Source organism: Ptiloglossa arizonensis, chromosome 6 (assembly GCF_051014685.1).
Source record: "Ptiloglossa arizonensis isolate GNS036 chromosome 6, iyPtiAriz1_principal, whole genome shotgun sequence".
NCBI lineage: Eukaryota > Metazoa > Arthropoda > Insecta > Hymenoptera > Colletidae > Ptiloglossa > Ptiloglossa arizonensis.
This window is the reverse complement of record NC_135053.1, coordinates 15,996,986-16,013,550: the sequence shown is the minus strand read 5'-3', so window position 1 is coordinate 16,013,550 and position 16,565 is coordinate 15,996,986. Positions and strand designations below refer to the sequence as shown.

General features: G+C 40.0%; 1 protein-coding gene and 1 long non-coding RNA gene across 3 annotated transcripts in view; both read left to right on the top strand.

Moving 5' to 3' along the window:
* LOC143148684 (WD repeat-containing protein 47) overlaps positions 1 to 16,565 on the top strand; it is a 164,787-nt gene that overhangs the window by 53,466 nt on the left and 94,756 nt on the right. For both annotated transcript variants that reach the window (XM_076315261.1, XM_076315262.1), the window contains exon 4: positions 1,244 to 1,595. In XM_076315261.1, the coding sequence (XP_076171376.1) occupies positions 1,244 to 1,595 (352 nt within the window). The remainder of the gene's footprint in view (positions 1 to 1,243; positions 1,596 to 16,565) is intronic.
* On the top strand, positions 11,337 to 15,014 carry LOC143148689 (uncharacterized). The gene is made up of 2 exons (XR_012992567.1): positions 11,337 to 13,058; positions 14,424 to 15,014. It is a non-coding gene; the product is annotated as an uncharacterized LOC143148689 (long non-coding RNA).

Here is a 16,565-nt window from a genome sequence, read left to right as displayed (position 1 = left end):
GATTAGTGCAATGCATCGATGCAAACAATAGACGAACTATGGTTATGCAGTAGGTCGTGGCCTACAGCTCGCCCAGTGTCATTAAAGGAATACCCCTCTTCTGCCCACGTGTTGGTATTTCAAACGTATTACTCATTCGATAACAACCGAGTGAAACAACGTGTACTAATTTCATCGCAAAATCTCTCTTTCTATTCCATTCTTAACGTCACTTTTAAACAACAACGAACGTTAAAATCTATTGTAGGCAGAAGTGTGTCCTCGACAAGATATGTCAAGGCCAAGGTCATCGAAGCTGTCTTCTCTAAAGTAAATATTTACTTAATATTCTTCTATAATCTACATACATCGAATGACGTAACAAAGTGGTCACTCGGAGCATTTTTAAAATAATCACGAGAGCGTGAAACAACAGTGTGAAAAACACTTGGATTTTTAAATTTCTTTTTCGAGAATTTCTTTGGTTCTATTCGCAATAACTTGAAACTAAGAATAATTACAAGAATGTAAAACAACAGTATGAAAAACACTTCTGTTCTATTCGCAATGACTTACAATTAAAAATAATTACAAGAATGTAAAACGACAGTATGAAAAACACTTGGATCGTTAAACTTCTTCGAGAATCATACTTCTTTGGTTCTATTGGCAACAATACACAATTCCTGAGAATTAAAAATAATCCTTGGAAATAATTCCAAGAGTTACAAACAATCCCACAACTAGGATTCTCTTACTAGAATTCTATTACTAGGATTCTACTAATCCTAGTTCTATTTACATTAATGCAAAATACCTTAAAATTAAAAATCAAACCTTAAGATTTTCGAGGTCCCTTCGTTTCTACACACGGTAACGCAAACTACCTTAAAATTAAAAATCGAATCATAATACTTTCGAGGTCTTTTCGTTTCCATATACGGCAACGCAAACTACCTTAAAATAAAAAATCGAACCATAAGACTCTCAAGGTCCCATTCGCGTCTACATACGGTAACGCAAAACAGCAAAAAAAGAAAAAAAGAAAAATTAAAAATAATCCCAAGATTGCGAAACGAGCGTGTCGAAAGCACTCGGATCGAATGGTTCCTCACTCGGTCCCGAAGAGTACCACGCTCTCCGCGAGCGGTCGGAACGTCACCGTCCAATTAAGCACGTATACGTTATTTTTACCTCACCGGAACCATATGCACGTACCGTACGAGTACATACCCTAACCTCTGCGCGTTCTTTCTCCACGCAGGTGTGAAAGCCGATCCTTCTGCAACCTCTACGCCGGAGCGTAGAGCGGGTGACAGAGGATCTCCCGCCCCGTCCACCGCCAGGAGTTCCAGGAGAGATTCCTTGGCCGAGAAACCGACCGGTGTTGCGGCAAAGATCACGGAACCGACCGCGGTGCCCGCGAGGGGCACATCCCTCGGTGGCGAGCACCTGGAGCAAAGTTTCAACGGTGATCTGTTCAAGGAGTATCAGAAGCAAAAGCAGAAACTGCAGGAGAAATTCCAGCAACGGGAGAGGGAATGGGACGATCTGGTCAGACAATTGTCGGCCCCGTTACCCGCTCAGATGGTCGATAATAGACTCCAAGGCGACGGGTAAGCGAACACTGCATTATCGCGACGTCGTTTATCGACGTCCGGGCTACCGAGCCACGATAAATCGGCACGAATCGTTTTTCCATCGTGCCGCGTTGCTTGCACCGTACGGTCCCGCGTAACCACCGAACAAAAGCTCATTGTTTCAACGGGGCGTCTCCGTTTCGGTGGATCGCTGTTTGTTCATCGGCCGGAATACCGGGACGACTATCAGCGCCGTGCGATCGGCGGAGAAACGAGTAACTACCGGTGATCGGGTTGGCTCGCTTCCCGGCGAGCTACTCGGGCGACATAATCCACACGATATGTATACATATGTGTTTGTGTGTTTGTGTATATATATATATATATAATCCTATATGTGTGTATGTATATATGTACGTATGTACGTATTGTTTTCCGGCAAGTAGTCTCGCGACGTTGCCGCGGAGAGCGCAGTCAATCAAACCGTGCGGTTCGCTACATTCTCTAACAGATGGCAGCAAGGGAATGCCTTTGTCGCGCTTATTATGGCACTAAAGCGCGAGCCGAGAATAACTGGTACGGTCTAGACAGCAACGTGGCGCCGATCGAAATAGCTACCCCCGGGGCGGGGCAACGCTAAAAAGAAAGCGGAATTATTTTGACGGCTTGACAGTGACCCCGACCGCTCGCTCCCTGCCCCGTTTCTGTTCTTGTGCCTCGTTTTATCGTACTCGTGTTACTTTCGAACGATCGCGAGCCTCGGTGTATCACCGCTCGGGAATTCACCCGATAGAGAATCGACGGTATTATATCCGCCGGGTTCATTTAACGATACGGTACTCGTTTTCAACGATCAATCAGGATCGTCGTGGTTTGTTTTCATGCGTAGATTGAACACATTGGTCGATGGTTTACTCTTTGGGGCACAGTGTATCGAAACGTTCCGTTTTCTTGGTAACTCGATATTATGCACGGTGGGATGTTTTTCAAAATTAAAATAACTTTGTGTGCACTATGAGATTGTTTACGGTTTTATAATTTCAGCTCCATATTTAATTGATTTTTTTTTTGGTTTTAGTTATCACTTCATATGCACGGTGAAATTGTTTATGGTCTTGTAATTCCAGCTCCATATCTAATTGATCTATTTTTTGGTTTTAGTTATCACTTCATATGCACGGTGAAATTGTTTATGGTCTTGTAATTCCAGCTCCATATGTAATTGATCTATTTTTTAATTTTAGTTATCACTTCACTTGTTTAGCTACTGTGCCTCAAAGAATTAACGTAATTTAATATCTAATTGATCTATTTTTTAATTTCAGTTATCACTTCACTTGGTTAGCTACTGTGCCTCAAAGAATTAACATATTTTTCAAGATAGGGGAATACTGTATTTTTTGTGATGTACCATAGTCTATTCAATTTAATATTTTTGTAGCTTGTAATTTAATATTTAATCAATCTATTTTTAAATTTTAATTATCACTTCACTTGTTTAGCTACAGTGTCTCAAAAAATTAACGCAATTTAATATTTAATCAATCTATTTTTTAGTTTTAATTATCACTTCAATTGTTTAGCTACAGTGCCTCAAAGAATTAACATAATTTAATATCTACCCTACTATTTTTTAATTTTAGTTATCACTTCACTTGTTTAGCAACTGTGCCTCAAAGAGTTAACATATTTTTTAAGATAGGAGAATACTATATTTTTTTTTTGTGATACACGATAGTTCCTCTTTTCTACTTTTATGTTTTTGTGACTGTTCTAAATTTTACTTTAGAATAAAATAATATTCATCCACGCGAAAGGTGGAAGTAATCGAATCACGAGGATAATTCGCTTCGTAAATTTCCACAAAAGCTATTCACAAAATACACGACTACCCGACAAAACAACTAAAAAATAATTCCGCGTTAACATCGTGAAAACTTTTCCAAACAAAAATCATCCACATGTTCCTCCATTTCGCACGATGTGCATCCGCAGTGCGGCCATAATTCACAAATGTGGCGTTTAATCCATATTCACCCACGTTGGTTTATGGAGTAACGTGCGCCATAAATATATAATACACTGCATCGGTGTTATCGGGTCTTTCATGGAGAATCCAGACGAAATATCAGAGAACAACTTCCGAGGATACTTTTCCCATACTTCTGAAACCATTATCGAGAAACGAGTATCGACTCGCACACTTCCAGAAATGTGAAATTTAAATTCGAAAACGTGAACAATTTCCCCAATTTAATCACAAACCTACTACCTACATTTTCCTCGAATGTATCTCAACAAGCATTTACTGAATTTTCTCAACTCCTGAGAATAGTTAATCGTTCGACGAAAATTTTCTTTCTCTACATTAAATCGTTCACGAATATTACAATAAACATTCTCACGCTTACTATTGACGATTACATTCCATTTGTCGCGAATATATTTACTCACCGAGCCCACGATACTATTACACATTTTCCTCGAATGTACCTCAACAAACACTTACTGAATTTTTTCAACTCGTGGGAATTGTTAATCGTTCGATGAAAATTTTCTTTCTCTACATTAAATCATTCACACATATTCCAATAAACATTCTCACCCTCACCAGCCTTACCGATTACATTCCATCTATCGCGAATATATTTACTTACCCAGCACACGATACTATTACACATTTTCCTATTATACTATTATACAAAAATCATACCGCGTTAGTTTCTCAAAAAAAAAAAAAATACAAAAAAACTTCCATCAATTCGTCTCGATGGAACCGTCCAATGGAAACGGAGTATCACGATTGTTTTTTCATTCCGTGGCGAGACGAGCGTCCTCGTGCGCCAGTTTCGGTTTCGAGAGAAGCAACTGGCTTTTGTTCCTCTCGTCCAGTTCGAAATGTTATTCCCGTGTGTTTGCGCGGGCGATTCTTTTGAAAGTTAACCACCGTGGCCGTGCGCTGTTTTCCCACGGCCACGTGCACCGACACGGGCTCCACCCTGGCAGACAAATCAGGAGCGGCGGGAAGTCATCCCTCGTGTGCGTCGCGCGCATTCCTCTTCACGTGCGAATAAATGTTCCCGGCTGTATCCTCGTAAATGTCGTGTAACGGGCTAAAATTACCAACGCCCCGAGACGTCGAGCGCAATGTATCTTTTCTGCAAGGGCGGCGTATCGGTCGCATCCGGTCACGGTAACGAAAACAACCAGTCGAGTCGTCGCGCGGACATTTCGAGGGACCGGTACTAGCTTCACCCTTGCGAATCAAAATCTTTCAACGTATTCGGACGCGCGAACATTGGATGTTTATCGATGTTGTACATGTTTCTAAAGCTGTTGATTCTTTGCACTCGAAGATTCTTGTATAATTTTTTCAAGCAAAAATTATATGTAATTTGGAATATTACTTTTTCGGTTCAGTGTCTAGTATATGTTACGTTTTGCGGGGTATTCGAACGCGAAGTCTGTCAAGTTTTTACAGTATGATAATTAGGTCGCGAGTTACTGTGATAAATTTATGGCGATTGAGTCTCCTTTCGAGGGACAAGGGTTAAGATTTGTCCCTTCGTAACGTACTGAACATTGTTTTAAATATTACTTTAGAAGTAATGTTAATTGCTTTGAAAATTACTCGAAATTATGATTTGCTAAAATTTTCTAATGCTTGTGTTTGTTGGTCTGTCAACGTTATTGGATGTGTGAATATTGTATATTTATGGAGTTTTTACGTTTATAAAGCTCTTAAGATTTCTCTCTCTATAATTTACTGAACGTTACTTTAAACAATCCGAGTGAAAAGTTACTTGAAACTATGATTTACTAAAATTTTCTAATGCTTGTGTTCGTTGGTTTATCAACGTTGTTAGATGTGTGAACATTGGATATTTATGGAGTTTTTACGTTTATAAAGCTCTTAAAATTTCCCCCTCTATAATTTACTAAACATTGCTTTAAACAATCCGAGTGAAAAATTACTTGAAACTATGATTTGCTAAAATTGTCTAATGCTTGTGTTCGTTGGTCTGTCAAAGTTGTTAGATGTTTGAACATTGGATATTTATGGAATTTTTACGTTTCTAAAGCTCTTAAGATTTCTCTCTATATAACATATTAAACGTTGCTTTAAACAATCCGAGTGAAAAATTACTTGAAACTATGATTTTCTAAAATTGTCTAGACCCATGTTTGTTGGCCTATCAACGTTGTTAGATGTTTGAACATTGGATATTTATCGATTTTCTACATTTCTAAAACTCTTAAAATTTCTCCTTTCAATACTTACCAAACATTGCTTTAAACAATCGAACTGAAAAATTACTCAAATCTATAATATACCAAAATTGTCCAATACCCATATTTATTGACCTATCTGTACAGTTTCCTCATAAGAAAAAAAATTCTTTATAAATTTTCCATTAATACTTCTAATTACACATACTTCACCTTAGACCGACCAAATTACATCTACTATAACACCATTAATCTAAGTTCACTCACGAATGGAATCGAAACATAATTCGTAGCAATATCTCGTAACAACTATTTTCAATCATTCAGAAACCCCCGAAGAATCAAAATTCTCCCATAAATTCAATCATCGCGAATGTATAATACAAATCGGTATCGACGTACAAGAATTAAACCCGATCGAATCTCGTATCGATAACACGTCGAGCAGATACGATCTGGAGCAGATTCGTGCAACGATAAATCGCGATTTGCGATAGTCGTACCCCGTGCGATGTATCGACGCGAGACTCAAGAAAAAAAAATGAAACCTACCAATCGCAGATACCTGTATTATCGACACGCGGCGCGCTCGTTTCGTTACGTGTCGAGGATCGTTGCTCGTTATCTTTTATCGTACGTTTTGCAACGGTTAACGCGGTTTCGTAACCTAAATAACTTTCAATGACGTCGACGCGAAAGAAGTCAGTCCACCGATCGGTGTAGGTGCCACGAAGAAACGAAAGTGGTGTTCGAGCTCGGTTCATTGGCACCGTGCGTTGACATTGTTCCGTGTCCGGATACCGGATGTATGGGAATAGTACGTGCACAATCGTCACGGTGGGAAATCGTGACCGTAAATACCTCGTCATCGGTGGTGCCCCATCGACGATTCTGGCTCCATGGTTTCGTTATACATATTTATGGTCTCATTGTCGCGGTCACGAGGCGCCGGTAATACACGTACGTACGTGCATTGTTTCTGGTGTACGGTTGCAGCGTCTAGACGCGCGAATTTTTACATTTTCGAGACACGGGCAAAGTCGAGGCAAAGATTTCCACGCGCAAACAACCATTAACTCGCGATCTATCGCGAAGTGACTTTAATGGCGTCACTCGATGCGGTTGGTGATATATCGCTGAATATGTTTTATCGTTCGATAAGAAATAGCGCTATTAGGTGCGTTGTTTTTATTTTTATTTATACCAAGGATGTTACCAATGTTCGACGAACGTGTGCGAAGTTTCGTGTATTTGCTCTCGAAGCGTCGTAGTATTCTTTTACAATGGAAAATACGAGAAAAGTGATCGAACAAACCAATAATTAAATTCAATCAAAGAATCGATTAATCGTAACTCGATTCGAAGACCGATAGCGATTTTCGAGCAACAAGTTTTCATTTGTGAAACACACCTGATGGTCGATTTTAACCCCTGGGTCGCATAAAACGAGCGATCGAATCCGATTAATATTAACGATGTACAAATCCGGAGAAAGAAATCTTTACGATTGGGAATCGTGTAAAAAATATAATAAACTACCGCCAGGGAAAAAACACGTTCCCGAAGATACAGTATACTGAGATAATCCTGTCGTTAATAATCTTTCGGTCTTTATGCGACTATAAAAAGAACAAGAATTTTATAAAAAAAAAGAAAAAAAAGAGCTAGGAAAATTCCTCTAGAAAATTCCACGTATACTCAACGTACGAATTTGCTTGTTAATGTACGAACTTTTATCCGGTGTTTATACTTTCGAGCACTACAGTACTTTACTGAGTATGAAGTTTATTTAAATAATAAAGTGGCTCGGGAGTCAAAGTGGAAACGAATGTTTCTCGCGTCAGAGAGACGCGTTCGTACTCCGTATGACCGACAATGAGTTTTCGTCGTCACCTTGAACCGCAGGTGAGCAAACTCTGACTCGTACCAGGAGCAGGCGAAAATATTATATTTGCAACGTGACGAATCTGCGGTAGTCGATCCTGCACGTGCGTATGCAAACGGTGTCGCGTTGCAGAGGCCATCGTCGTGGTCGAGCCATAAACGATGTAGCTGCACGATGTTACCGCTGGATGCAGACGTCCGACTGAATTATCGTCGACCTAGGATTCGTCCGACGGATTTCAAAAGTTTATCCTCGTTTACACATTCGAACGACACTTGCACGTTCGACGGAACGAAGAACAATGGATGAACGCTGACCGTGAAATTCGGTGCAGAGTCGTTCTAGCCTCGCTGTGACGCGATCGTTCGATCGAAAAAATCGTTTAATCGAAAGAACGAAGTCTCTGGAGGCCTTACAGAGAATATTCGTTCGATCTACTGGTTCGTTAACACGTTGCACGCCACGGTGGTCACTAGTGAACACTTACACTCCCGAGTTGCAACGATTCTCTAAAGCGTTTACAAGACACAAATTTTAATATTTCGAAATTTTAAAGTAACGTTTCTGTAGTTAGTAATATAGAAGAATAAGTGTATCGATAAGTTATCGAATTTTGCTATTTTTTATACTATGATTTGAACGAACGACGTGGATGTCCTTAAATATGGAAAAGTAACTAGTGATTAGGACGTTGAACGCCACGGTGGTCACTAGTGAGCACTTACACTTCTGAGTTGCAACGATTCTCCAAAGCGTTTACAAGACACGAATTTTAATACTTTGAAGCTTTAAAGTAACGTTTCTGTAGTTAGTAATATAGAAGTAATATAGAAGAACAAGTATACCGATAAGTTACCGAATTTTGTTATTTTTTTACTACAATTTGAACGAACGATGAGGATGTCCTTAAATATTAAAAAGTAACCTGTGATTAACACGTTAAACGTCATGGTGGTCACTAGTAACCACTGACACTCCCGAGTTGCAACGATTCTCTAAAATGCTTACAAGACACAAATTTTAATATTTCTAAACTATAAAATAACGTTTCTGTAGTTAGTAATGTATTGAGTTGTTCGGAAAGTCATTTCGTTTTCCAAAATGGAGAATACACAATTTAATAAAATGTTTGTACGCTCTAAAAAAATCGTGTTTCATTTTTACCAATAAAAAAATAAAATGACTTTCCGTATAACCCAATAGAATACCAAATACACCAAGTAATCGTATTTTGCTATTTTTTGTATTACGGTTTGAACGAACGTCGAGGATGTCCTCAAATATGGAAAAGTAACTAGTGACTAACATGTTCAACGCCACGGTGGTCACTAGTGAACACTTACACTCCTGAGTTGCAACGATTCTCTAAAGCGTTTACAAGACACAAATTTTAATATTTCGAAACTTTAAAGTAACATTTCAGTAGTTAATAATATAGAATAACAAGTGCAGTGATAGATTATCGAATTTTGCTACTTATTATACTACGATTTGAACGAACATCGAACCAACCTATGATTAACACCTTAAACGTCACGGTGGTCACTAGTGACCGAGTGACCGAACTGGCAATACTTCAATACTCATAAATTTTCAAAATAAAATTACTCTCGCCGATAATACTATAAAATACCAAGTACATCGACGATTAATCGAATATTTCTACTTTTAACCTTACAATTTGACCGATACTCGACATCCTTGAACATGAAAAACTGACACGTCTGTAAACATGTTTGGAAAACCATCGAACATGATGCGTGTAAAAGTGCCTTTTAGGTGCCTCGGGGGACGTAAAAATTTCAAAGGGGGAGCAGAGGGGGCGGTAAGATTCATTCGCACCTAATTACAACGATTTCTGAAGCGTTAACGAGCCTTTCTTTCGATAACGGCGCTGTCCGCGTACGCGCTAACGAGGCTGGTTAGCGAACGCGTTGACACGTCCCTTGGCGAAAGTCGCGGAATTGGCGCGGGCCAAATGCGTTTCGAGTGACTTGACACTTCGTTAGCCGCGAAATATGACGTATTTGAACGGAGAAATGCGCGTGTTACGCTGGTTGAAATAGGAGGCGGCCGTGAGTCCTTGATCCTTCAACGGGTTCAATAAACGAGGTCGTTTTCGGTGATTCATCGTACTTAATTCCTCACGGTGAGCGTTCCTCGAAATGGTAACAAACAGCTCCACGTTCGAAGAAATACACCCCGATCGCTCGCGCTTGTTAAGATCGTGTTAACGTCGATCCACGATGACGTTCACGCTAGTGATTCATTCGCGAATCGCGCGCAAAAGCTCGTCCGCGAGTGTTCGGTCAGCTTGGAAATTCTTGGTAAAAAAGATTGTGTTGTGTTCCTTGAAAAAGTTCATGTGATAACAGTTTTGATCATTTCCCCATTGTTAAGGCGACGTGACTCTTTAATATTTCGTTCCAGACGATCCACGTTTACCCTCTTGTTCATCAATATTTGGACATCTTGCTTTTTTTTTTGTAAAAAGGTTTCATGTAAAAAAATGTAGTTTTGTCCCTTATGGAAAGTGAATTTGAATATTTTGAATCCTTTGAATATTTCGTTCCAACTGGTGTACGTTTACAACACTTGTCCATGAATATTTGGTTATTTTGCATTTTTTGTACAAAAGTTTGATGTAGTCATTTTTCCCTTATGGCAAAGATAACGTAACTTCAAAGTATAATATTTTGTCCCAACTGGGCGTACCTCTTCGTTTGTAAGTATTTGTTCGTCCTGTATCTTTCGTCCAAAAGTTTTCATTTCTTCCTTCATTTCGAAGTAATATTTCGTGAAATAATTACCTACTTGTACGATGTAAAATATCAAACGTTGGAATAATTCTTTCAGATCTTCGATATGTTTACAACAGTTGTAGATTCCCTCTGGATGAGTAGTTTACTCGCACGATGTACAATTTCGTACGGAGCGTAAATTAATTTAATACTATGAAATCTTGAAAGAAGTCATTCAATTATGTCCAGCAGGGAGCAATCTAAAATAATTGTACATTAAAAAAAAGAAAAAATTCTATCGACTCGAGTACATTTAGAGAATCAAACCGTTCAAAACTTCGAATAGAAATACCGTATCACCTATAGTGTACCACGTTCCTCAAAAGTATGAATATCGTTTTAATAACGAGAGATTTTCGAAACAGGAAGTACCTTAAAATTTTCCATTGCTCTCGATCGACTTACGATGATTCATCCGAAAGAAACTCGACGTTTGTGACACATAATCAAAGGTGTGGTCGAGAGACGAATATATTTTAAAGACGCGGAGTATTTTCGAGAAATCGTCAGTTCCGATTTAAACGTCGAACCATTTTGAACACTTTCGACACTCGTGTGAAAAGACGAAAGTCTCCGTTCGATTGAATTCGCAGAATCGATCGATACACGTCGCTTTCTCCGTTGAGGATCGTTCGAGGATTTTCTTGGCACTCAGACGCGACGTTTACCATCTATCCACCTACTTGGAAGCGCGTTGCAAGTGGCGGCGCGTAATTAGTGCGCGGTGTCGGCCGAGATCGGTCACAAGCACTGCTTTGTTCGTGATTCGCTCGATTACGGAGAAATCGCGGAACCGTGCGTCCATCGCGAATCACGGCGCTTCGTTAGCATCGAAGAACAACAGGTGTTGTAAACGTTCTTACGTGGAACAGTGCATCGGGAGTAGGTTACTTCGGTTTGGTTCAAGGTGAACCGATCGCAGGTGCCGTTTAAGGCGAGATGAGAATGTACCATTATTTCGCAACGGTTTGTTTTCGAGCGTGTTTGGCGAAATCCGTATCGGTTGCAAATGTTTGAGAATTTCTACGAATTTTGTGAGAAACGTGCACAGTAACGATGAATGAATATGATAAATCTACGTTCGGAGCACTGTGGAAGTTTGTGAATGAAAATTTACACGCATTCGGTAGAAATGTGCACGGTAATCTTGAATGAAAATAATACGTACTTGGAGCTTGTCAATGAATATACAATCTCGTAGAAATTGATCAATTTCCTTGAAAATTTATAGACATTCGGTAGAAATGTGTAGAGTACTCTTGAATGAAAATAATACATGTCGTTTGTCAATGAATATACAATCTCGTAGAAATTGACCAATTGTCAAATCCCTTGAAAATTTATACTGATTTGGTGCAAATGTGTACAGTACTCTTGAATGAAAATAATACATACTTGGAGCTTGTCAATGAACATACAATCTCGTAAAAATTGACCAATTCCGTTGAAAATTTATACAAATTCGGTAGAAATATACAAAGTACTTATAAATGAATATACAATTTCGAAAAATTGACCACTTCCCTTGAAAATTTATACAAATTCGGTAGAAATATACAAAGTACTCATAAATGAAAATAATACACACTCGGCAGAAAAGCTTGCCATTGGAATACAGAGTTTCATAAAAGTTGATAAATTCCCCGCTCGGGAGGATCGCGCGATTTTTACAAAGGAATGTTTTCCTTTCGTTGGGTCTTGATTTCTTTTATTCAATTGATGAAACACGGCATTGTGCGTCGGCGAGACTTTCGGTTTTTCTAAAACATCTCTTTCTCTATAATTGTAAATGATAAATGTATAACACGGTCGGCAATAGAAATCCCATTAATCAAGCTTGTGCACACTTTTACTGGCGAGATTGGTACGCGTAGAAATTTCGCAGCGGTTCGCGTGCAACGACTGTAAGTTCACGCTTTGACCGTAACGCGTGGAAATATCGTCCGTTACGCGTTTCTTACGGTCTTTGATCGCCTCGACGACGATCCATTCCTCTCGCGTGAAAATCTCGGGGACGTCCGGTGGTTAAAGTCGACGAATGGTTCCAGCCAGGAACCATTTTATGCAAATCGTTCGCAAGGAACGGTTCTCTCGGTGCCCGTACGCGCGATCTTCGCGGGAGCGCGATTCAGGAAAGCAGAACGAGGAATTTCGTACGCGAACGCGTACGTGGTGACGTTTGGAAAATTTATAGGAATCCGCACGTTGGTGTTCGGGCGGAAAGTGTGGCAGTGCGTTCAACCTGTTGTGAAATTCACTGTGACTCGTGCGCGGGATAGTTTACCGTGAGCGGATACTAGAAACGCGTGTCGTTCTCGAACGCGAGAAATAACTGTGCTACGCCGGCTGCGAATCTCAACTCTCGGGACACATCTGCCAGATGCTTCTCCAGAAGATTCTATCCGAAGGGATCCTCTACCCCGTCCAGTGTCACTTTCTCGTTTCGGTGGAAAACCGTTGGAAAAGCTCGTTTTACGACCGATATGGCCAACGCTAACCGCAAAACTACCGGTCCAAGTATCTCGGCTCGATTCGCCGTTGGAAATCGAAAAACGTTACTCCGACACCGTTTTACCGATACCTGTAAATGAATATACATTGTGTTTGCGTGGAAATTCGCTATTCGACGTTGATCGGTTGCCAGATAATTTTTAACGATTCCAGGGATATAGGTCGGTTCGAAATTGTTTGATAAACGCTTGAATGTTACTTTTGGAAGCGTTGGAGATGGTTTTTTCAAAAATCTTCTTCGAAATTTACATTCCCCTTACTTTAGTCTCTACTACTTATAGTGCACTTCTTTATTAAGTACTTCAATTTTGTAGTTGCAATACTAATTTTATCTTTCTTCCTTTCTTTCATCGCCATCAACTCTTCGAGAAATTTTGAAATCTTTACACAAATCTCACACATTCATTAGATGAATTGTTCCCATTCGTAGCTACTGTTACAAATTTCCAAAAGAAAGACACCCACATAGAATAGATACTATTTAAAAAAACGATACATAAAAGTTTCTGTAACAATTCCTAAAATATGTCCCCTGTCCATTTTATACCTTAGACGAGTACACTTTCGACCACGATGTCTAATTTTATTTGGTTGTTCCTCAAGTCATTTCGTTTTTTTCAATGTAAACGAAACATAATTTTTTTAGAATGTATAAACGTTTTACTAAATTATATATTCTCCATTTTGTAAAACGAAATGACTTTCCGAACAACCTAATATTACCCCTTTTTGAGCGCGTGGTTTGGCTAATCCCTCAAAAAATCGTCTAGAAAATCGTCTAGAAAATCATCTAGAAAATTCTCTAGAAAATCGTCTAGAAAATCATCTAGAAAATTCTCTAAAAAATTGTCTAGAAAATCGTCTAGAAAATTCTCAAGAAAATTGTCTAAAAAATCGTCTAGAAAATTTTCTAGAAAATCGTCTAGAAAATCGTCTAAAACATCGTCTAGAAAATTCTCTAGAAAATCGTTTAGAAAATCGTCTAGAAAATCGTCTAGAAAATCGTCTAGAAAATCGTCTAGAAAATCGCCTAGAAAATTCTTTAGAAAATCGTCTAGAAAATTCTTTAGAAAATTGTCTAGAAAATCGTTTAGAAAATTCTCTAGAAAATCGTCTAGAAAATTCTTTAGAAAATTGTCTAGAAAATCGTTTAGAAAATGGTCTAGAAAATTCTCTAGAAAATCGTCTAGAAAATTCTCTAGAAAATTCTCTAGAAAATTCTCTAAAAAATCGTCTAGAAAATTCTCTAAAAAATCGTCTAAAAAATTCTCTAGAAAATTGTCTAGAAAATCGTCTAGAAAATCGTCTAGAAAATTCTCTAGAAAATTCTCTAGAAAATTCTCTCGGACGTAGAATAATATACTGGGCGTACACTGTGCGCTGCAAATCCCCGAAAAGCGTTACGAAAGATTAACCGTGGGCACGTTGCGCTGGTAGGTTTGGCGGGCACAGCTGACCGCAGGGGCCCGCGTGCGCGTCGAAGGGAGCAACCAGTCGCGGGAAATCAAGGCAGGCTCTGATAGGCCGCGATACGCTTTGTTATTACGAGCGTAGTCAGTGATTCGACGGGCAGTCGAGTCTAATGCCGCTGGCGGGCGAAATCGTGTGCGCCGCTTGGCTCCCTCCGATACTCGACGTCGGGCTTCCTCGGTAGCAGCATCGCGACGGCGGCACCGTGCACGCCGCGATCTCGAGATTCCGTCCCTCGATCGGACGCCCCTAAATAAGACGCACGCTGCGCTACGAATTCCACGACTTCCAAGGCGGTCAAATTGCAACGTGACCGCGAACCGATCGCAACGCGCTCGTGTCCGCTCCGTTTCACCGCAACGTAGACGACCGATTGAACACGATCGACGACGACCAGCAGCGATAGTGGTGTCGTTTACGAGATTTTTACTACAAGTTCGGTGGATCTGTGCCTTGGTTTCTCGCGTGTGACACCGCTCGTGAACGCGCGGGATGATACTGTGAATACGTTCGACGAAGGAACCGGTACCGATCGCACGATTACTGACGGAACGATGATTTACCACAAGCCCACCATACCGCGGTTTCGCATCGCGGAGCGTGTCAGCACGGCACCGAACAATCGGCCGATTTATACCAAACAGAGCAGCCACAGTAGCACATGCAGCTTGAAGAGTGCCGGGAACACGCCGCCTTGCGTCAATCGGTACGACGAGTTTGTTACATCGATGTTTGTTATCGTGGCATCTTCGCGATAAGTGTATCTATGTAATTGGTCCGTTAATTTTTGACCGTGTTACGATTTTGAAGATCGTTGACCGGACGATCGGTGCGTTGAGTGTGTTTTTGTTTGTGGTTTCTGGAGACGATTTCGATTCGTTGAAAGCTGTCGTTGAATCTTTGCGATAAGTGCACGTCGGTTTAAGAATTTTTGTAAATGGTATTCTTTTGAAGCTCGTCGACGGTACGATCGATGCGTTGAGTGTGTTTTTGTTATACAATAGTTTCTGGATACGATTTCGATTCGTTGAAAGTTGTCGTTGGATCTTTGCGATAAGTGCACGTCGGTTTAAGAATTTTCGTAGATAGTATTCTTTTGAAACTCGTCGACGGTACCATTGATACGTTAAGTGTGTTTTCGTTATAGTTTCTGGATACGATTTCGATTCGTTGAAAGCTGTCGTTGAATCTTTGCGATAAGTGCACGTCAATTGACGAATTTTCGGAGATACTATTCTTTTGAAGCTCGATGGTAGCTAGATCGTTGCGATAAGTTTCTAAAATCGATCCGTGAATATTTTTGACGATAGTACGATTTCGACACTTATCAATGGTAATTGTCGCAGGATCTTTGCGATAAGTGCATTTTTATCGTCGGTTCGTGAAGTTTCGTCGATATTGTACTTTGGATACTCTTCAGTGATAGCAAAATCGTTGCGATAAGTATATTTCTATCGTTAGTTCGCCAATTTTAGTCGATATTATTCTTTAAACGCTCATCGATGATAATTATCGTAGAATCTTTGCGATAAGTGCATTTTTACAGTCGATCCGCGAATTTTCATCGATATTATTCTCTGGATGCTCTTCAACGATAGCAAAATCGTTACGATAAATATATTTCTATCGTTAGTTCGCCAATTTTGGTCGATATTATTCTTTAAACGCTCATCGATGATAATTACCGTAGAATCTTTACGATAAGTGCATTTCTACATTCGATTATTCTTTGAATAATCAATGCCAACGAAACAATCGCTATAAATATATTTCTATCGTCGTTAACGCGTGAATTTTCTTCGATATTATTCTCTGAAAGCTCCACAGGTACACTTCTCGTTCTCGACGAATTTTCAAATCCAGATTCTCGTATCTTCGTCGAGATCGAACTTCTCGCCCGGTTATCAAAGAATTTTTACACGTGACTGTCGCACGTTAACTTTCGGTCTCTGTTCGTTTAAAATGCGTCGCTGAATTATGAACAGTTTCCGCTTCCCAGTCCCCGGCGGGCTGACGCGCGCGTGCTGATTTTCGAAGCGTCGACCGTCCACGAAAATCGCCGCGCAGAGAAGTATCGTTTGAAATATCGTGACGAGGAACATCGCGATG